General features: G+C 38.1%; 1 protein-coding gene across 1 annotated transcript in view; it reads right to left on the bottom strand.

Moving 5' to 3' along the window:
- Window positions 1-23,843, bottom strand: part of ArfGAP1 (ADP-ribosylation factor GTPase-activating protein 1) — an 82,956-nt gene that overhangs the window by 44,015 nt on the left and 15,098 nt on the right. The window contains exons 4-6 of the mRNA XM_067146797.2: window positions 21,512-21,789; window positions 17,903-18,017; window positions 8,349-8,471 (exon numbers count right to left, since the gene is read on the bottom strand). Coding sequence (XP_067002898.2) covers window positions 8,349-8,471; window positions 17,903-18,017; window positions 21,512-21,789 — 516 coding nt within the window. The remainder of the gene's footprint in view (window positions 1-8,348; window positions 8,472-17,902; window positions 18,018-21,511; window positions 21,790-23,843) is intronic.

The following is a 23,843-nucleotide window of genomic DNA, read 5'->3' as shown; positions in this document are numbered from 1 at the left end:
ACTGTGAACTAGGGGAATATCAAGGTGGATTTCGTCCAGGAAGAAGCTGCCCTGACCAAATCATCAGTTTAAAATGGATTATGAAACATCATAGATCTAGAAACAAAAATTTAGTTATTACGTTTGTTGATTTTCAAAAGGCGTATGATAGTATACATCGTGAATCACTGTTGAATGTCCTTCAGGAATTTGGTCTACATTCCAAACTTATTAGCCTGATTGGTATGACTCTTAAGAATACTCAATCTAAAGTTAGATTCAGAAGTGAGTTATCTAAACCATTTGCAATTACAACAGGCCTCCGCCAGGGAGATGGACTTTCGCCATTATTGTTCAATTGTGTATTGGAAAAGGTCATGCGAGAGTGGACTAAGGTATGTCCTCCAAAAGTCAAAATTGGAAAAAATATCAAACTAAATTGCTTGGCATTCGTGGATGATCTTGCGATACTGGCAAATGGTTTCGAAGAGGCTAAAGTTCAATTGGAAGAACTTGCAAATGTAGCGAAAAAAGTTGGATTGTCAGAACTTTAAATTCAGAGCTATTATTAAATAATAATAAACGAATTGAAATTGTAAGTACATTTAAATATTTGGGTGAAAATCTCACTTGGAATTGCAATGAAAAACCATCAATAGAGAGCAGAATATATAAACTGAAGCAGGCACAATGGATAACTTGGCCTACATACAAAAAGAAATGTCTTTCGATTAATGCTAAATTTAGGCATTATAACTCTGTTATTAAACCAGAAGCAACTTATGCTTGTGAAACATTATTTAAACTCAATACTAGATCAACAACAGAACGCTTACGAGTTGATCGAAGGCTACTCAGGACGATCATAAACAAGAAACATCAGGTGGATGGACAGTGGAGATTGTTGCCGAATGAGGTTATCTATCGGGAAAGTGAGTCCATCACAAACACGATGAGAAAAAGAATTGCCTTTTTTTGTCATATATTTCGACTAAGCGATAACAGAGTTTTAAAACAATTATTTAATTACTTTTGGAATAGTAAATCAAAAAACAATTGGTTTAAGGCCTTTCCTATCCCATCGTCGCCATAAGACCTATCTGTGTCGGCGCGACGTAAAGCCCCTAGCAAAAAAAAAAAAAAAAGTTCAAAGTGATTTGGAGGAGTTGAATATTACCATGCAAACCATAGAAAACAGAGGCGAGAAAAGTATTTTGAAGAATAAATGCATCAGGCTTCCTCTGACCACTGTACAAAGGAAACAATATGTTATAACAGATGCGGAGATGGCAACCAGGTCAACCAGACTCAAGACTTTTTGGGAGAAGAAAAGGAAGACAAATTTGTTGTAGTCTGATTTAAGTGCTCCAATGTGGAAGTAAACTCTGTAAATAAATAAATAAATAAATAAATAAATAAATAAATAAATTAAAAAAAAATAGATACGAGTAAAGGAGTGGAATCGGAGGTAAGGCTTTTTGCGGATGATGTTATTCTCTATAGAGTGATAAATAAGTTACAAGATTGTGAGCAACTGCAGCGTGACCTCGAAAATGTTATGAGATGGACAGCAGACAATGGTATGTTGATAAACGGGCTTAAAGGCAGGTTGTGAATTTCACAAATAGGAAAAGTCCTCTCAGTTTTAATTACTGCGTTGATGGGGTGAAAGTTCATTTTGGGGATCATTGTAAGTATCTAGGTGTTAATATAAGGAAAGATCTTCATTGGGGTAATCACATAAATGGGATTGTAAATAAAGGGTACAGATCTCTGCACATGGTTATGAGGGTGTTTAGGGGTTGTAGTAAGGATGTAAGGGAGAGGGCATATAAGTCTCTGGTAAGACCCCTACTAGAGTATGGTTCCAGTGTATGGGACCCTCACCAGGATTACCTGATTCAAGAACTGGAAAAAATCCAAAGAAAAGCAGCTCGATTTGTTCTGGGTGATTTCGGACAAAAGAGTAGCGTTACAAAAATGTTGCAAAGTTTGGGTTGGGAGGAAATGAGAGAAAGAAGACGAGCTGCTCGACTAAGTGGTATGTTCAGAGCTGTCAGCGGAGAGATGGCGTGGAATGACATTAGTAGACGAATAAGTTTGTTTGAGTGGCGTTTATGAAAGTAGGAAAGATCACAATATGAAGATAAAGTTGGAATTCAAGAGGACAAACTGGGGCAAATATTCATTTATAGGAAGGGGAGTTAGGGATTGGAATAACTTACCAAGGAAGACGTTCAATAAATTTCCAATTTCTTTGAAATCATTTAGGAAAAGGCTAGGAAAACAACAGATAGGGAATCTGCCACCTGGGTGACCGCTCTAAATGCAGATCAGTAATGATTGATTGATTGATACATAACAAAATTATTTTATCACTAAAAGTTTAGGTAGTTGCATACTTATTTTTCCACATAATCGCCAAAATGGTTTAGGCATTTGTCGCATTGCGACACCAGCTTTCCGATGCCCTCTACAAGTAAGTCTGCCACCAGCGAGTTAATGTGCATCTGGACAGCTTCCTGAAGTTCTGTCTGCCACAAATGGAGGTTTATGATCAGTGAACATTCTACAGCAAGCCCAGACATTTCAAGGTCTTTTCTGCACACAATTGTGACTCGACACTTAGGATACTGGAAACTTTGTTCACGTTGGATCCCAACAATTTTGACTGAAGATCACAAAACTTGGTGAATGACATCAGCCATAATGTTCCTCACGTTATAGTGACGGGGAAGAGTTTCTGAAGTGTATCATTACTGGCAATGAAACTTGAGACCTGTATGACCCTCCAGAAACCAAAGAACAGTCCAAGCAGTGGATGTATCCTTCTCCAAACAAGACAAAAAAGTTTAAACTGACACTGAGCAACAGGAAAACAATGGCTACTGTTTTTTGGGACCATAAAGGTGTCTTGTTGGACTTTATGGAGCAGGAGGCTGTCCAGACGAACATTACCTCACTAGCGGCAGACTTCTTTGCAGAGGGCATCAGAAAGCTGGTGTCATGATATGACAAAACCTTGAATTGTTTTGGCGATTATGTGGAAAAATGAGTATGAAACCATTAAACTTTTGTGACAGCAGACAATTTTTGTAGGGATTCTAATTTTTCTTTTTCTTTCATGAACTTAACAAAATTTAAAAGGATTAGTTACTTGGTTTCACAAGCTAAAACTCAAGATCTACATTCCAGTCTCTGATGTAACAAAAGTAATTTTAAAAACAATTGTAAATTATGGTTAGGAAAGACAGGAATTACAAGGAGACCTTAGCAACATGTCCTCACTAATGTGATCCATTCTCAATATAATTACAGGCTATGACAAGAACTTTCACTTACTCAAATTACACAAGGTGCAACTCCTAACCAATTCTAAGAAATGGATTTTGAGTATTTCAAAAGAGTGCTTCACAAGACTAGCATGTGACACATTCCAACAACGAACACGCAGTGCAACAAGCAAGCTCTCAGATTCAAAAGCTCATGATCCGCGGATCAAATCTCGCTCTCATAGTGTTACTGTTCTTCCATGTGATGAACAATTTTTTTTTTTACATCAGTATTTATGTAAATACTCAAATCAATAATTCAAAAGAGTCCACTCTTTTAAAATTCCAGATACTGTATTATCTTTAAAAGAAATATATTTTTCAACTAATTTATATTAAAAGTACATGTTTCATCCCTTACTGGAGACATCTTTAGCTTGAAGAAGACGCATATATCAAAATACAAAGCAGCTGCATTAGATTTCTAATTAGTAGCTCACAAACTTCTTTGTGATGAGTGAATGATGAAAGCATTCACAATGGCGATGTTCAGCTTATGGAAAAATAGTGTCTTAGCTCACTTCCATGTTTGGTGGGAAATACCATAACTACTGGCCATATGATCACTCTTGTCAGCATAGCCGTACGGATACTGTAGCTCTCATTGAGTGCTTTATGTTTTAGCGGGAAAGGAAATCTCCACATTCTTTCCCATGATGCATCGACGAATCTATCAGTAACAGAACGAGCAGATCCTTTTCATAAGCCAAAATTCACGGTGAACAACACTCATCATCATCAATGTCCAACTCCAGTTGCCCGGGTGTGGTTTGAACAACACACTGCTCATACTCGCAGATCACCTAACCTACTGGTTGATGTATCAACCAATAGTCCGATAAAGGTTAACAAAATATTCATATCGTCAATACGTAGCATCCAATTTCCAGTAGAGTAGCAGATGCATCTGCACATTACTCAAACAATATTGTTAAACACATATTATTGCGCATATCTTGAATGCTTGTAATGTAAATAGCAATAGTTAAAGCAACCCATAAAAACACCTGATCTGTGAATCACAAGATTGTGAAGCGGGCAGCTTTGTTGTTGCATTGTAGGTTCGTTGTGAAGCACCCTCAAAATATTAAAATCCCATTTTCTTGGAATAATGTGAGAGTTGTGTCTTGCAATTTGAACCTGTAAAAATTCTCACCCTGACCTGCAGGTGTACTGAAAATGTATTAAATCAGTGGGGACACGTTCAAAAGGTTTCCTCGTCAGTATGGTGTTTGAGTTGTGAATTACAAGAATTTCATTCATTCTATTTTTGTCTTTGGCATGACTGAGTTGATAAAGTCTGTGTATTGACAGAACCCTAAGGTTAGCTCCACAGGAAATCTGACAGCAGGGTATGAAGGTTATGGTATTTCAATTGTTTACTTATCTCTGTGCATTAAAAGAAATATCATTCCTTGATAGAAAATTCATACAATATTTATCATCTTTTCAGTAGGGATATGGTTTTTCAAAGTTATTCAATGAATGTTATGAGAATTTGTTTCAAAGATAAATGCAAAAGACTCACCTACATAGAGTTGTGGACTTGCCCCTGACTAAAAAGTCTGAAAATTTTACCTCATCAGTTACAGTTTGTGCGTTTGGGACCCACTTGAAAAATCATTAAATACCATATTTACGCGAATAATCCCCGCATATTTAAAAAAAAATTGAGGCATGAAATTTGATTGCGGGTTTTATTTGCGTCGATGTTTGCATTTACTTTTTTCAAAATGAGCCTTCCTAAAATTAGGATGCAGGGATTATTCGCGTAAATATGGTAATTTATCAACTACTTATCAACAATTATATCTGCGACTAAGCTGAGTCATAAGTATTTAGCATGCAAATACAAGGTCAGGAAAATAAACTTGGAGACCATAATCTTATCTTAAGCACTGCAGTCCACTTCTTTTCTTGTTTCTTTGTATTTCTTTAGCTACTCCGTAAAGAAGCAAGGATTCATCTTAAAGGCGGAGTGCGAATAGCCTAGTTCAATGTAAGAAGTTTAAGAAATCTTGCCACTTGCCTTATTGTATGGGAGTAATGGTTAAGAAAAAGTGCCCAGAATGAAAAGCTAAGGATACCATGTTGGGAAATTTACTGACTGACCAAAGAGAGTTAAGGAACAATGTATGAATATAGAAAGCAGAACTGGAGATAAAACAAAATAACATGGGATGTGCAGGCTCAAGGAGATAATTTAAAATTATAAAGAGCTATAGACAACTCCAGTATGTCTTTTTCTGCTCTCAAGCTGTAGCCATGTGGGCTCTATCACAGTGCTGTATATCTATGAGTGTGTTGTAGGTAGAGCAACATGGAAGATGCCAAAGGTGTAATGAACAATACCGGGTGGTTCACCAGCCCCTTGCAATTTAGTTTTATGCATCCCACTACAATTCTGAAATAAATTGGTCTTTCTCCCTAAACAGTGGATGTGTGGTTCTGGGCTAAAACCCAGCAGGAATTGCGACGCCACTATTAATTCATTGTGAGTACCCCAAATAAACCTGTAATACCACCACAACATGAAGAATCAATCACTACTGATCCGTATTTAGGGCAGTTGCCCAAGTGGCAGATTCTGTATCTGTTGTTTTCCTAGTCTTTTCTTAAATGATTTCAAAGAAATTGGAAATTTATTGAACATCTCCCTTGGTAAGTTATTCCAATCCCTAACTCCCCTTCCTATAAATGAATATTTGCCCCAGTTTGTCCTCTTGAATTCCAACTTTATCTTCATATTGTGATCTTTCTTACTTTTATAAACGCCACTCAAACTTATTCGTCTACTAATGTCATTCCACCCCATCTCTCCACTGACAGCTCGAAATATAGGCCTATCACTTAGTCGGGCAGCTCGTCTCCTTTCCCCAAAGTCTTCCCAGCCCAAACTTTGCAACATTTTTGTAACGCTACTCTTTTGTCAGAAATCACCCAGAACAAACTGAGCTACTTTTCTTTGGATTTTTGCCGGTTCTTGAATCAAGTAATCCTGGTGAGGGTCCCATACACTGGAACCATACTCTAGTAGGGGTCTTACCAGAGACTTATATGCCCTCTCCTTTACATTGTTACTAGAACCCCTAAACACCCTCATAACCATGTGTAGAGATCTGTACCCTTTATTTAGAATCCCATTTATGTGATTACCCCAATGAAGATCTTTCCTTATATAAACACCTAGGTACTTACAATGATTCCCATAAGGAATTTTCACCCCTTCAATGCAGTAATTAAAACAGTGAGGACTTTTTCTATTTATGAAACTCACAACCGGACTTTTAACCCCGTTTACCATCATACCATTGCATACTGTCCATCTCACAACATTGTCGAGGTCTTCTTGCAGTTGCTCATAATCTTGTAACTTATTTATTACTCTATACAGAATAACATCACAGAGCGCAGTGGGAGTTGTGATCCCCCATCATGTCTGGATGAAAAAATGAATGAACACGTTCTGCTAAAATTCTCACCACTGAAAACTGATCCCTACCAGACAAGAAGATGTAGAGTTTGTCTGATGAAAAAAAAAAAAGTATCTGATACAAGATGGTACTGCAGGAAGTGTGGCATACTTCTGCACCCTGGAGCATGTGACACCAGATAACACACCTTAAAATTATACTAGAATTCCTTCCCCAGGTATGTTCTATTTTTCACATTATTTCAAAGTGTAATATAGGAGTAGCAAATATTTTTGTTCCACAGTGCAGAAGGTAGGACTGACAGATAGGGAATCTTTAAAAATGGCTGGAATTGAGATTTATATGCCTTGGCAACTTCCTGGTAGTAAAAGTGTTAACACCTAGGTACTTACAGTGATCCCCGTAAGGAACTTTCACCCCATTAATGCAGTAATTAACACAGAGGACTTTTCCTATTAGCGAAACTCTCACCCTGACTTTTAATCCCATTTATCATCATACCATTGCTTGCTGTCCATCTCACAACATTGTCGAGGTCTTCTTGCAATTGCTCATAATCTTGTACCTCATTTATTACTCTACACAGTGTAACATCATCCGCAAAAAGCCTTATCTCTAATTCCAGTTCTTTACTCATATCATTTACTCAAACACTGTAACAAATCACTCTATTCCTGATGTAACCTACAACAGTTAAACCACTTTCCGTCCAAGTATCATAGAGGCATTTTGCCTTATAAAATGCATATGGTGGGAGGACTGTGCTGCCTGCAGCGAAGGCTACCGATCTGGACTTAGAATGATCCACTATCCTTTCAGAATATCTTGTACCTTGCTGCAGTGTAACTTTTCCAAAATCAACATACCATATTTACGCGAATAATACTCGCATATTTTTTTTTTAAATTGAGGCACGAAATTGGGGTGCGGGTTTTATTTGAGTCAATGTTGGCTTTTTCAAATTAAAACCAGCCTTCCTAAAGTTAGAAAACTTTCGAGCAGTAGTGTATGTCAGCCATTTAAAAAAGAGCTTCCTAATTAAGAATCATATTAAAGAGCAAAGCTGAAATTCAACATCGAGTGAATTTCACACCAAAACACATAGTCAGCAAGTAAAAGAATTGTCATATGATGACCTATTCAGTGCAAGTATCAGATTGGTTATAGAGTATAGTTTTACCTAGGCCTGAAGATATCCAATTGTTGAACAGAACATGTAATTTCTTTCAGTTTCCTTTTTTAAGTCCAAGGGACAAAAAGTTTTCTCTGAAATGGTTTCTTTTCAAATCACGTAAATCTAACACTCTTATACTGAAGCACCTCTAAATATCAATCAACTGTGCAACGATTTATTCTGCGGTCTAAAGCACAGCGACCAAGCACTAACAGAGGTACAAAATGAGCTAAAACTTATTTGCCTAACCTTGTAAGTAACTAGCAATGATCAAGAGCAACATGCCATGGGGTGGCAATATACTAAATTATACACTCAGGGGCAAATATATGTTTTAAAATACATGAAAATAAACTATTTGCAAATAAGGGATGTGCAACAAAACTGAGAAAATAAAGATAAATTTCTATTTCTACACCTAGTACTTACCTTATCTCCAACAGTTACACTAATTTCAGCTACCTTCTGAGATGCTATTCCTCCTATTTTGATTGCTCCCTCTGTTGCTTTGCTTGCTATCTTGGTGGCAGAAGAAGAAAAAACTGACCAACCCTACAAACAAAATAATTCAAAGGTAAGATATAATGTAAAATGACTGCAGAATAAGAACTACTTCACAACGCAGAGGCACAGTAGACATTAACCCTCGAAGTGCTATCATCTCGTTACGAGACAATTCGGATTCCGGCTCAAGTACTATAGTCTCTCGGTGAGACGATTCGTAAAATCGGTATAACAATCGATTTTACAAATATTCTCGCTGCGTATTGAAATTCTCTATCTGGTAGGCAGTGCAAGTTGGTCTTTGGTTGGGGAATGAAAGCAGTGCGCGGCGATCTTGTCAGCTGTGAACTGGTCCTTGTTTACGTCTGCTCAAACTGCGCTGTTGCTTTGCGCGTTTGAAGGTTATTGTTTGCTAGCTGATTTGTGATTGTGTGGCTGATTTACTCTATTTGAATTGGGTTATTTTAGTTTAGTGATTATTATAAACATGAGTGAACTAAGTGGTTCAAGTGCAATTAGAGAAGCATTGGAGGAGCTTGGGAGTGATGAAAGTGAAGACTACATTGGTAATGTAGAAGATTTTCCTGATGATCTATCATCAGACGACTTTTCTTCTGGAAGTGGGGAAGAATATGACCCTAATTTAGATACCCATGACTAAAGTGATGCGTCAAGTAGTGATGTAGACAATCCAAACGTGCTAACCCTACCAGGCACATCTAGACCTAATGGCCCACCACAACAGACACTCTCTGAGTCTGATGATGACTCTCAACCAGCTCCTAATCAACCCCGTAGGCCTAATAATGACAAAGGACATTGGGTGAGGGTTTATCCTCCTGAACCAGCATTTGATGGAACTAACAATTTCCAAGTAAGAAATGCTGGAGTAAGAAACTTGCCTGACAGAAACAGTTCACCAGTAGTGTACTTTTATCTCTTTTACAGATCTTGTGTGGTCCCTACTTGTTAGGGAAACAAATGCTTATGCCCATGAGCAAATAGATAAAAGAATAACAGCAGGTACCCTAAGTTCCTACAGTAGACTTCGAAGATGGGTTAATGTCACAAAAAAAAAAAAAGTTTATCGCAGTTATAATCAATATGGGCCTTTCTTACAAGAAAAACTATAAACATTATTGGACATCTGCTGAATCACAGAGAATCCTCTATTTGAAGAGAATATGTCCCTAAATACATTTCAAGCACTTCGGGCAAATTTCCACATCAGCCCACAAAAAAGAGAACCCAAAGACCAGCCTGGTTATGACCCCTGGTATAAAGTCAGACCCTTTTACAATATGATGAATGAAGCCTTCAAGAAATTTTTCGTACCCTTTCAAAACATACCCATAGATGAATCTATGACTGGTATGAAGAATCGGTGTGCATTCATAAAATATTTACCCAACAAGACACATGCTCGTTTCAGTATTAAAAAGTTCGAGCTGTGAGATAGCCAGTCGAGTTATGTTCTACACTCTGAGCTATACAGTGGCAAAGATTTTTTACGGGATGGGGTAGATGAAGCTTTTACTCAAAAGGTGGTTTTTCATTTACTAAATAAGTGTCAACTCCTGAATAAGTATTACCACATGTACACTGATAATTGGTACACTAAACTTCCCTTGGCAGAAAAACTACACAACAATCTAACATATATAACTGGCACAGTGAAAATAATTCGAAAGACCTGTCAGAGTTATTGGAAGTAAATTGGGATCAAAAGAAACAGTATATTTTTGGAAACAAAAAGTGTTACTTGTGGGATGTAAAGAAAACCGGTGTACCTCATTTCAACAGCTTTTCCTGCAGATGACCGAGTCATCCGTAGCCGCAAAAGTGATATTGAAGCAATAAAACCCGCCCTAATAAATGAATATAACTTACATATGGGGGCAGTGGATGTAAAAGATAAATCCGTGTACCATCTTACCTGCACCAGCGTAGGAAATATTGAAGAAAGATTTTTGAGAATTTCTTGGATATGGCACTATTGAATGCCTACATATTGTATAAATTAAATACAACAAATCCAGAAAGCAAATACAGCTTTACTGTGAGTGTTGTAGAAGCTCTAGCATATGGTGAGCAAGACGAAGACAACCTGCAACCTGAACCAACTCCAGGACCAGCTGGAGACATGAAGCACACACTAACGAAGCTACCTTGCACTTGAATGTTCTTCTCCACAAATGACCAAAAGAAGCCGCTATTGGTGCCCAGGGTGCAAGTTAGGAGTACATCCTACCTGCTACAACCAATTGAAACACTTTTGGAGGGCAATGAAAGGGGAGAAAAGGAAAGCAACCTGCGAAGAAGCCGATTCAGATATGGTACGCTAGTAATTCATATAGACTTTTTACCAGTGTCTTTTTATTATTAACTGGAATTTTTATTATTATATATCATTGTGCTTGTAATGAAATTTGGCACATTTTGTATATCTTGGAATTTAATTTCAGGTAATGTTGTGCTTGTGACCAACCTTGAAATTTGGAATATCATTTTTTTTAAAATATGACTAATTATCCACTATATTTTTAATGGATACTTGTAAGTAAAACGTCCTACTCTTATCTTATTCTCTAATTCTTCCTGAACAAACTGATGTATAAAATGCCATATGTAGTTACAAATTTGTATTTATCATAATATTTTAAAAATGTATCTGCAATGCTGCCTTAAGAATGCTTAGTACTTAAAGAGTGAAATGATCAGCACTTGGAGGGTTAAAATAATGAATCAGAATTCATTATTGTGAATGCATGTTTCTACCACTGCTCTTTAATAACCCGATTTTCACTGAAACCACTTGAATTCCAGTAGCAACAGTTTCCCAGTTGGCTTCATACAAGGCAAGCTTGCTAGTTTAATGGATATCTTTTACAATCTTGCAACCACTCTATATCTGTGAGATACACCTGCACTGCGTATGTTATTAATATTCACTACCCCTTTCATTTCCAACTTCCCTCATAGTTTTTTCTTTTGCTAGTAGCTTTACGTCGCACCGACACAGATAGGTCTTATGGCGATGATGGGACAGGGAAGGGCTAGGAGTGGGAAGGAAGCGGCCGTAGCCTACATTGAGGTACAGCCCCAGTATTTGCCTGGTGTGAAAATGGGATACCACGGAAAACCATCTTCAGGGCTGCCGACAGTGGGGTTCGAACTTACTATCTCCTGAATACTTAAGCGACTGCAGCTATCGAGCTCGGTCCCTCATAGTTTCAAGCAAAATGTGATAACTAAGAGCCATCCTGAACATTCAATGTCTAAAAAATGGTCCATTAATTCCTACTGTTTGAAAAAAAAAATGCATTTAATGAACCCACTGTTAAAATTACATCTAATCAATCCACACTTGTACGCAGACGGTTGAATTACCGTATTTTCTCGCATAATTAACGCACTTTTTTTTACTAAAAAGACAAGCGAAAACTTCAGGTGCATAAATTATTAGAGGAATTCAGATATTAAAAAAATTATTTACAATTAATTAACATTTAAAAGATACATCAAATATAATATTCTCACAATTGGTTCAACTCATTTTCGGTTATCATATTTTAGTGTAAAATTCCGGAGTGAGATTTTTTCTGAAAAGTCAAAAAGGGTACATCAGGTAAGTTGGACACGTGGGTTGGAAGTACAAACACTGGGAAATATTCTTCCCATTACGAGCAGGCAATATGACCTAAGTGAAATAAACATGAACTAATAAAAGTACAATTCATGTAAGTGCATAATGACATACTGGCAAGAAAGAAAACTGTCCAATATGAGAAGGGCCGAGCATCAGAGGAGGCACCCTGCTAAATTTCCCCAGACATTTTGCATCCAATCTTGTATGATGACGTGTCCATCCACCCTTTTTCTTGGATAAGAACGTGGATCCCTCGCAGAAATTTTACTTTAGGCATTGTTTTTCATTTTAGAACAACGTAAGGTGCAAGCTTTCTGCCATCACCTGTTACAGCAAGCATTGCAGTACATATACTCCGCACGGCTTTACTTCTAAATTGAAGTTTTGCAAAACAAATGAGCATCACCTTTCCTCTGTTGTCAGCGCTTTACGCCCACGAGAATAGCTGATGCCGAACGACCGTGGTAAACAGCCCTTTTAAAATGTAATAACCATACTCAGAGAAACTAATGAATATGGATTGAAAAAAAATTCTCAAAAACTACACTTACTAACAACATCTGGCACTAATAAGAGAATATATTATTGAGAATAAAAGAGAATGAGGAAAAAACATACTAATGGCTGGCACAGGAAGGAGGTTATGCCCTACAAAGGGAACACTCCATTGATCTCAGAGTCACTAAAACCCCCAACAATATGAAAAACACACTAATTACTGAAGGAAAATGCAAAAGATCGCGAACTGTACCGAATACCACACACGCTGCGGTAGATAGGTTAACCACGTGGTGAATGCAACTATTAGGGTGGCGTGCACCATCTTAGAGTAAATTACTCCGGAAGTAGCGTCTACTAAAGAAGTCCATACTACAGAAGTAAACTACTACGGTAGTTATTTACTCCGGAAGTAACGTCGGTGAGCTGAAGTACAATTTACTCTTTTAGTTACTACTACAGAAGTAGCGCTCGTTACTCGCGGAGTAGTGTTGTGTTCTTTAAAGAAATAAAAATGGATAAGGTTATGTGCGATAGGAAACGGGGGAAAAACGTAAGCGAAAAAGATAAATGCTTGCTAGTAGAGATAATGAGGATGTATGCGAAGGATGTAGAGTGTAAGAAACACGATGTAAAGATGCTGGATAAAAAAAGAAATGCATGGAAAGCCGTGACAGAAGAATTCAATGCTTCGAGTGACGGTAAACGCACTGAAGAACAAATTAAAATTCTGTGGAAGGACCTAAAAGCGAAGGCTAAGAAGCAGAAAGCCACGCACACTCGGGAAAAAATTAAAACTGGTGGTGGTCCACAAATAACGCACGTTGATGATATATCAAAAATAATTATTGAAATAATGCCACAGGTTTTCGGTGGTATTAATTCAGTTCATGATGATGATGATGATGATGCGATAGCAGGTAATCACATGGAAGACGACAACAACAATAATAATAATAATAATAACAAGCCTATACACGGAGCTGATGACACTTACGCTGATAATATGTATAATGATAAAGAAGTGGGCCCAAGTCTAGACATTCCGGTGGATCATGACGTTGAAATTTCTATCACTGATACTGCTGGAAGTCCGAAAGTTGGTAAGTGTAAAATTAACTCTTATTCGATAAGAAAATATTGTTGAAATTGTTCATAAACCTCTTAAGTGTACGTGCTGACATTTTTATGGCTATGCTGTGGTAAAGACAAATACCGTATTTTGTTGTATTACAGATCTTGGAAGTACTGAAAGAATTAGAAGACGCCCTAGCAGACAGGACAGTGAGATACATAAGCGGCACGAAGAGCTGCATAAGATGCGTCTGGACTTCCTTCGCATAGAACACGAAGAGAAGATGTCAATAATGCAGAGAGAGAGAGAAATGCAAGAAGAAGTACACAAAATGAAAATAGACGTTTTAGAAGTATTAAAGAACAAAATATGGTCAATGCCCGCAGAAAACTCAGTCAACTTTGTGACTTACTTAGATCACGCGAGTGAAGTGTGTGAAGTTGTATCTGAAACGGCGGATTGAAATTTCGAGCAATGTGTAAATATTTTCACCCTATATTGTTTACCAGTTTTGTCAGTAATTTCATATAAAGTATGTTTATTTACAGTTTAAATATTATTATATTATTTAGTTCACATTTTATTTAGTTTAATTTAGAGCAAAATGTTCTCATAATACTGTCTTTATTTACAAGGGAACATGGAAAAATGCACTAGGCCTAACTGGTTTTCACATTCATGAAAAGTAATCATTTATAATAGCTCGCCGAATGGCATTTCCTGCTATATTTTCTCCGTGATTCACAAATTGAATGTTTTCGTTGTTATTGAAGAAGTCTCTTTCTTCATACATATCGCCTACATCCAGAGCGAAATTGTGGAGGACTGCCGTAGCTACTATTGCGTTGCCGCATGCTGTAGGCGTGAAGCGCATTTCCTTTTCAAGGATTTGGAATCTTTTTTTCCACACTCCAAAAGTGCGTTCCACAACATTGCGGGTTTTTCCATGAGCAGTGTTGTACCGGTGTTCAGCGGGTGTATTTGGTTGTAGGAGTGGTGTCATGAGGAATTTCGTATAGGCATAACCCTTATCTCCCACTAACATTCCATTATATAAACCATTCTCAAAGTTCGCTGCAACAGCACTATTGTCCCATATTCGTGCATCGTGCGTAGAACCAGGCCATCGGCAAACAATATTCATGATCTTCATACTTGCATCACAAATAACTTGTGTGTTTATAGAAAAATACCCCTTCCGATTTCTGAAAAGTTCGCCGTTGTCACCGGGAGGGCACAAAATGGGAACATGCGTACAATCAATTGCACCCACGATGTGTGGGAAACCTGCCAACGTGAAGAATTTCCTTTTATTTTCAGAACATTCATCGTCATTTGCAGGCATATGTATGTACCTCCCTCTTAACCTCACTATTGCTCTAACCACGCGATGAAATATACGGCCAGCAGTCGTGCGGTGAACGTTTATTAGATCACCGGCAACTAACTGAAATGTTCCAGTACGAAACACTCGCAGGGCACACAACAACTGTAATTTGGGAGATACAGCTGAATTTCTGTCTGAATTTTGTTGTAAATTATCTACAAGTAGATTTAGAAGGAAGGTAAAGGATTCCTTCCTAAGGCCAAAACGTTCCTTAAACTCTCTCTCCGTGTACATATCATACGGATCTCGCCTTTCACGCACTGTACGCACTATTATATTCCCGTCGTTTTCTTCGTTGAGATCGTCAATATAATCCAAGTAATCCATAACCAAGTTTGAAACTTCTTCCTCTCGTATACGATACTTAGTCAACAAGTCTGATCCTAGCTTACTCCACGCACGACGTGAGAGTAAATTCTAACCTATATTCGTGCGTTATTTACTTCTTTAGTAATATACTACAAGATGGTGCTCTTCAACATTTTACTCTTGTAGTAATTTACTCCAGGAGTATCTGAAAGGACTAAAATACTTCGGAAGTAATTTACTCTCGTATGGAAGTCGCCGAATGCTGACTTCAGGAGTATTTTACTACAGAAGTAGAACTTACTCTTGGTTGGTGCACGCCACCCTTAGAGTTGGTAACTAGGTTTCAAGATCGTGCTGTGCCGATATAAATTGATATGAATAACAACTTGGGATTGGTTGGATGTCTATGCTTCAGCGCATAACCACCGGGCAGAGCCAAAATCTGCCGAAACGTCAATTTAGAAGTAGAGCCGTGTGGAGTATAGTTGTTTTTTGCTTCCGGCAGTACGTACGATAACACTCCATGTCCCTTTCTTATTGATTGTTTGACTTTGTGGCATATGGAAACTGACTGGTGTCTGACCTGAGGTTCCTATTCAGGAGAGCAAATATTCCTTCACTTTATGCTTTTAAATAACAAAGCGATGAAAATCAATTACTTTTTGGTTGAAATCATTCGGTAATGCTGTTCTTCATTGAAGAGAAAGTCCTCGGCTAACCTTCAAATCCGACGCATTGATTCCATGTGCAGCAGCTACTTCTCGTCCTTTAAATACAGCATTTTGTGAGACTGCATATCCAACATTGCAGAATGAAATAATATTTAAGCAGATCCTCATCTACTTTCAGAAATTTGCTGCTTTTTGGTCCACGAAATGCTTTGCAAGACTTGTCAGTTGCTTGAAATGCACTTCTCTGTTACCGCGGTAGTGCACATTGCATTCGGACACAATACTTGCAGCTCTCTGTCCTATGCCCAACGGCGTAACGGACCATCGCGAGTTTATGTGATGCAGTATTACTCTAATTCTTGCTCATTGTGGACTAACAAACAATTTTGAGATAACAGAAAACAAAAGTCTCGTACCCGAAACACTCATAAAAACTTTGTACCAGACTGGTTGTTGGGACGCAAAAATCGGACTTCGAATTACGTGATTTCGAATTAACTGCCAACACGTAATTCGGAAATGCCATCCCTTGCGGAGTAACAATATATTCTAAGACCCATTAATGCATGCAATCACCTTGATTCTCACTTTAAACTTTTCAATTGCCAAGGAAAACACTATTTCAGAAATGTATCCAACAAGGTGCATTTACATTATTCAAATAATACACTTGGATAAAACAATGGCAAACATAACTTCACACAATGAAAGGAAAAGAAAAAAAACAAGATTCAAAGATGAGGACAAATTATGCTGGCTCCCCTCTGCAAATGCTTTATCTCTTGCATTGCTGTACCGTTTGCATTTTCAGATGCCTTGTACTTGCACAGAAAGTGCCTGATGCCCTTAAAACATAGTGGCTTTTTGAACTTTCCTACGACAGGGGAAGGAAGTCTCTTGCTTCCGTGTGCACTGCATAGCAACACAGTACATTTTCCGGCTGGCAATTCTCTCCTTTAAAACCTTAAGTTCGTTTGGCCTCAGCATTTAAAAAAAATAAAACAAACAATGCAGTTTCATCGGCATTGACAATACTGTTTGGTGCGTAAGAATTTATTATATAAGCCACGCGTTTTTGCCAACTGTCGGCATCGCCAGTGTTCGCGGATTCTACCTCTCCGCATATTGCCTGCAACGTGATATTGTGGCGTTCCTTTTAAAATGCTGAATACAAAATAATTAACATTCCACTTGAACTTACCAGATATGAAGCACACTGTAGGCACGCCGAAGTGGGTGAAAGTGCGGAAAGTTAGCCCTGCATGTTTCGGAAGATTCATCCTTTCATGATGCGGACAAATTTTAAATTTAAATTACTCTGTAAAATACTAATTTTTCAAAAATGTAAAGGCAATTTCGAATTAAAAGTCTGAATTTCGGCAATGGGACCGACACTGTACTTCGAATTACGAATTATCCATATTTCGAATTGAACAATTTAAATAACATGCAAAACCGTACCTCATGTTTCCGGGAACGAGAGCTGCATCGAATTAGGCGAGATTTTGAATTAACCGATTTTGAATGATTGAGGTTCTACTGTATTTAGAATGCCCGGTTTTGCAATAGGAAGGCTGCTACCTGAGTAGCTGAAATTTCAAAATGCATCCGGAGCTGCGTGATGGATGATCGAAGGAGTAGGTGCGTCAAATACATGAACATTCCTTTTCCTCCATTTTGGGCCCAAAAGTATTGGAATGCATAAATTATGCAAGGACGTTAATTATGCGAGAAAATATGGCAGTATCCTCAATTTTTCCCACATGTTGTTTTATACATGGGTTATGAACGTTGTTTTATTTCTTCAATCATTCACTAACCAAAAAGAATGTATGTACTAATAATTTCAACCACTGTATATATAAAAATGTGGAAGTAATTTTAACTTACACTAGCTAAGGATGATACAGCAGTATCAAAGAATTCTTGTGAACTGCTACGCGGAGGAGCTTCCATTGTGTAACCAAAACCAGCATACCGTCCTCCTTGGTTAGGTGGAACATCACTGGTAGAAAAGAGAAAGCATTAAGTGGATTATAGATTGCAAAAACAATGGTAAAAATCACTCTTAGGCCAAACTGCCTGATATGTAAAAAAAAGTAATGGAATCATCCACCAACAGGATTTAACATTTCAACAACTGTTATAGATAGAGCGATATGGGAACTAGGATTTTGACCCTCAGATGTTCTTATACATGTTTATCAACACAAGGTTGTTATATTTAAACATTAAATGTCATTGACCAGAAATGGAATTAAATCTATATTGAGCACTGTTATAGCTTATACTCTCCTTTTAATCAATCATGTCAATCAAGTGAACCCCAATGTTCAAGATACCAGCCCTGAGCCACATTCTACCAATCCCTTTGTCAGGGAATACAAGACTATCATCGTAAAGCATCAGGTACTAATCCATGAGGACATTACTGGAAATGAAAGCAACAGGACATCCTCCACTGAAAACAGCTATCACGCTGGTAAAACATAACTTCAACCTTGATCAGGGCTAGTAAAAGAACTGTGTAATAGCACTTCACAACACCTCCATAGCTTTTTATATTTGGAAGTCTGTGATGAAAGTGATAATGAATGTGTTGAACACATTTCTCATGTAGATGGCCTATGCGCAATCAAGCCACTCTAGCCTCCACAGGATAAGAGGAATCCACGGCGCACGATTTGCTTTGACTGAGGCACAACATAGTGGCTAAAAAGAGAGGTAACAAGTGGCACACACAACATACAGAACTTCCTAGCAAAGAAAATTTCATTTTATTTTGAAATCGTTATTAAGACCAACTCTGTTAAGTAATGTGCATACAATTTATATTTTTTATAAGACAAGTTAAATTAATTAAATATCTGCATTACGTAAGAAGTAACAACTTAGTCATTTTCACCGAACACCACGATTTGCTACAGGTTCTAATTTGAGTTTAATGTTACTTGAGGTGCCCTTGGTCTAAATTACCTCAGATACCGTCTACACTGGAGTTAAGATACAGAAAGAAAAGACAATGACTTATGAGAAAAGCACTAACCCAGTGTTTACACAGAATTGGAATAAGGAAACCACAGAAAATCCTTTCAAGAAACAGTTTTGAGTACACTTAGTATGTGCACTGAGCTGTTCTGGTTACTTCTTTCAAAACTCTTAACCCATTCGGTGGGCGATGCGGCGAGATCAGCGGCTACAAGTCGCTTGCTCGGTGGGGAACGCGGATATATCCACCAATTCAAATTTTTTTTTTTTTCTCAGTTGACTGCCTGCAGAGCTTTATTTTCTTTTCAGCAGCGTATTCTGTATGATTCTGCCCTCTGATTTGAATTTTTTCAACTATGTTCTCCCAATACCAATGTGTCATCCACGAGTTGCAACATAAAGAACGCAGCTGAGTCCGGGCAAGAACGACCTAAGGCCTAATAGGTCCGCGCTGAAGCTTTAGCTCATCGCCTAATCGTCCCTGGGATGTAATAATATTGCTGTAGAAGGGATTTCTAGAGATTATGACACTGAACAGACCTCTCTGATGACATTTTAGAACTGTGACCTGATTTATTATCCCCAATCTTGAGTTCTTCCTTCACGACTGGAGTGTGTGTTTATCGCGGGTTACACAACATTTTTTTTATCGTACACATCCGTAATACAGTCATATTTCATGTTTTCCGTCCAAACTGCTGAGACTAGGGTTCTATTTGATCCTTTTTCTTACATTTTTTCCCGCTAAAATATCTATAACGAATTACCGGCCCCCACTGTTAGAGGAAGATGATTTACGGGTCATGATAAACGAAATGTTGGAATTTAGTGGGGAGAATTGTGATATTAGTGAAGTAAGTTCTGCCGACGGAGAATTGGTGACAAGAAAATACCTGGAATAAGTACTGCAGGCTCGAATATACAGGGTTTGGGCGTAGCTGATGTGAATGTTCAGCAGTCGCAAAAGAGATAACACATGTTCGATTCCAGTTCAAGTAGCGATCATGACAGTAGCAGTTGTGACGATAATACTGATTACAATCCAACCATTGCAAGTTCTTCGTCAACTTATACTGAAAATGGACAAAGAAATTCCCGCTCTGATACAAATTTCCATCGTGATGTAAAGAGAGTGTTTTTAGGGAAAATAAAACTGAGCGAAATATTTTAATTACTTTTTATGACAAGATATGTCGGAACATAGCTGAACAGACAAAAGATGCCGAGCAGGAAATCGCACCTAAAAACCAGTTTAGTAAGACGAAAGGAAGGAATCGAGGAATCGAGATCAAGACCGTGTCCGGACAAATAAGGACGAAATAAAGCTTCTTATGGCCATACTGTTGCCGCAGGGGATTGCACAGAAACCTAAATTAGGATACTATTTCTCGCAAGCACTTGTTCACTACGCCTATTTTCTATGAGCTGGCTCAGACCGGTGGTATTTGAAGGTGCTCAAATATGTCGACCTCTTGTCAGTAGATTTACTGGCATGCAAAAGAACCCCTGCGGGACTAAATTCCGGCATCTCAGTGTCTCTGAAAACCCTAAGTAGTTAGTGGGACACGAAGCCAATATTATTATTATTATTATTATTATTAGATTTTCCTCCACAGCTTTTTCATTATCTCCGACAATGGGGTGAATAATGCATAACTTCCTTCCAAAATATACAAGATAAATCCAGTATTAGACCACCTGTTAGCAAAATTTTTGGAAGCGTATACCCCTGATGGAAAAATGTCAATTGATGAGAACCTGTTGCTATGGAAAGGGTGGCTAGGGTGGAAATTTTACATAACAAGAAAACGATCGCGTTTCGAAACGGAATTATATAAATTATGCGAAGGCGAGACATGTTATATAACATGACCTGCTTCCGTGTGTATCATAATGAACAGCTGTAAAAGACATAACACTGTAAAGACGGTAAATACTGTATTACCTGTACTGTAGTGTAATATAGTCCGTTTATGTCACTTATGAATTGTAGGGAGGCTATATAAACTTGAGCCCTCAAAAGCGCTAACCAACATAACAGAAAATTTCATGAGTATTATAATTTATTCCATTGTACATCTTTTAAGTACATGTAAACTTTGTAAATCTACAGTTTACATATACAGAAACATTTATTTACAGGCAGAGATTGATAGTAAACTGTCTAAAATATTCAGGTGAAAGTTACTATATAAACAAAAACCAGAGCTTTGCTGTTAGGAAGAAGCAATCTCGATTTCACAGTGTGAAAGCACTTAGTACGTTTTTGCACAAAGTATTGAAAAATTAAAGTAATCAAATTTTTCAACAATGAAATACATTATACTCAAGTAAATATTTCTCTTTTGGCCCTTCAATAGTTCATTTTAGTGTAAGATTGTTTTTAATCAAGTAATTAAATATTTTCTTCAATCAGGGAAATCGCTCCCCACCTGAGAGTGAGCTAATGTGTACCGAGCTCCCTGCTTAAGGGGTTAATTCACATTATTACAGCAAGTTTCTGGAACTTACTCTGGCCTCATAGAATTCTCTTGTTGTTTACGAGCAAAGAACTGTTCCTTTTGATCCTTATTGCTCTGCTGATATTCCAGACTTTGGTAACCTCCGCCTCCTGACTGGTAACCACTGATGTCACCATTCTCCCTACTACCATGATAGCTTCCTCCATCAGAGGAACCTCTTGCTGACGAGGGAGATACAGAAGAGTTACTCATAATTCTACTGCTGGAATAATTCTGGGCAGGTGATGTGGAAACACTCCAATCTCGACCTTGAGCTAGAGCAGAAATCTGAAAAAGCATGGAAGAAGAATTTGAACTGATGGATTTTAATTTATACATCAACCTAAACCCTTTGTTAGGATTTGATACACTCCCTAAAATTCTATTGACTATGATTTTTTATGATAAAGTATAGTCTGTTAGTCTTAATGGTTACACTTCACTAGCTCGTTCGCATTCCTAGTAAGGTGAAAATCATGTAAAAATGGAGTGACGTGATACCTGAAGTAGAAAAGAGGAGAAATCTTGCCTTCATATTGCCAGAGACCTACCATCGTGCCCCAGAAATATTTTCATACAGAAAATGTAAAACTGACACTACATTAATCTCTGAAATGTGGCCATTTCCTGTGTTCCTCTTGCCTGCAGGCCTGTACCTACTGCCTCGGATAGAGCTTGCATCACATGTAGCACAATGCTACCACATTCCATGAAAATAATGAAAGTGCAGTTTGAAAGTAACACGTCATGGCGTGTGCTGGTTGTAGTTGCAGTATCTGCAATGTAAACTATCCAATGGTCTTTTCCCAGCTAATACTGTCATGGGATACTAGAGGCCTATGGGCTGCTTTGCGGCTCTAACCTGGGAGCTAACGCCCCCTTTTGCTTGCCCCTCCAGACAATGGTCTGATCAACAGCCATATATAACCAATCCAGCCCACTGGTCTTTTTTGTCACTAACCAGACCTAACCAATCCCGGTCAATGATCTTGTCACTAGCCATACCTAACCTTTTTAAAATACAGATATATGTATATTTCTTTTTACGATTTGATGATTTGCTTTACATTGCACCAACACAGATAGGTCTTATGACGACGATGAGATAGGAAATGGCTAGGAATGGGAAGGAACCGGCTATGGCCTTAGTTAAGGTACAGCCCCAGCATTTACCTGGCGTGAAAATGGGAAACCACAGAAAGCCATCTTCAGGGCTGCTGAAAGTGAGGTTCGAACCCATTACCTTCTGGATGCAAGCTCACAGCTGTGTGCCCCTAACCGCACAGCCAACTCGCCCGATCCAGACCTAACCAATCCAGATCAGTGGTCTTGCCACTAGCCAGACCTAACCAATCCAGACCAATGCTGTTGTCACTAGCCTGACACAAGTTCCTAAGTTGGTAGCCTTGTATAGCATGCTGTGGTGTCATGTGAACTGCACCATGTTGGATTTTTAACCTCTCTTTTGCGAACTAGTTAGTAAAGTTTTAACCTTAACATCAATATAGCTCTAAACAAAAGCATACGTAAAGCAAATGGCAGAAACTGAGCCAATTGGCTAATGTTCTTACTGAGTGAGATGGCCGTGCAGTTAGGAGCGCGCAACTGTGAACTTTCCTTCGGGTGATTGTGGGTGGTTTTCGGTGATTTCCCATTTACACACAAAGCAAATGCTGGGGCTGTACCATAGTTAAACCACGGCTGCTTCCTTCCCACTCCTAGCCTTTTCCTACCCCACTGTAGCCATAAGACCTATCTGTGTCAGTGCGACATTAGGCAACTTGTAAAAATTTAGTGTTCTTTGTCGTCTTTGTGCACTTTGACAATATACAGTTCTATAGTTCACCGAACATTTGCTTTCAGCATTCCAAATAATTAACAATATTAGGTTTCTAGAGGGTATGCGAAGTACTTCACTTAACGGAATGTGTAGTTATATTAAACGATAATACGTTAAAGCATTAAGTGTACCAAGCTCAATGATGGTACAGCATCCCGTCTTTCAGTTATTTTTGTTTGTGTTGTGAGCTGAGTTAAAGAGAGTGTAACATAAGCTACAGTAGTTCAAGAACTATTTCTAAACATAAACATGGTAAATAGAATACAGAGAAGGCAAGTTTACCAGCATATCTAGATTAGCTGTCTAGAACACGTGGAAAGAACGGGATACAGCAGGGAAGCTTACAACATCAGGAAAGAAGAGTTAGAAAAAAACTGATGAGTTTGTGAATAATAAATGTAGGAAAGTACACAATTTTCTTTCCAACAGCAAGTCTTGCCTCCAACTCTATGTAAACTTTCGTATGGCATTTTTAGCAATAACAAATTGTCCAATTAAAAAA

Source organism: Anabrus simplex, chromosome 5 (genome assembly GCF_040414725.1).
Source record: "Anabrus simplex isolate iqAnaSimp1 chromosome 5, ASM4041472v1, whole genome shotgun sequence".
Lineage (NCBI taxonomy): Eukaryota > Metazoa > Arthropoda > Insecta > Orthoptera > Tettigoniidae > Anabrus > Anabrus simplex.
Note: the sequence above shows the minus strand (reverse complement) of the source record. Positions and strands in the feature narration are given on the sequence as shown.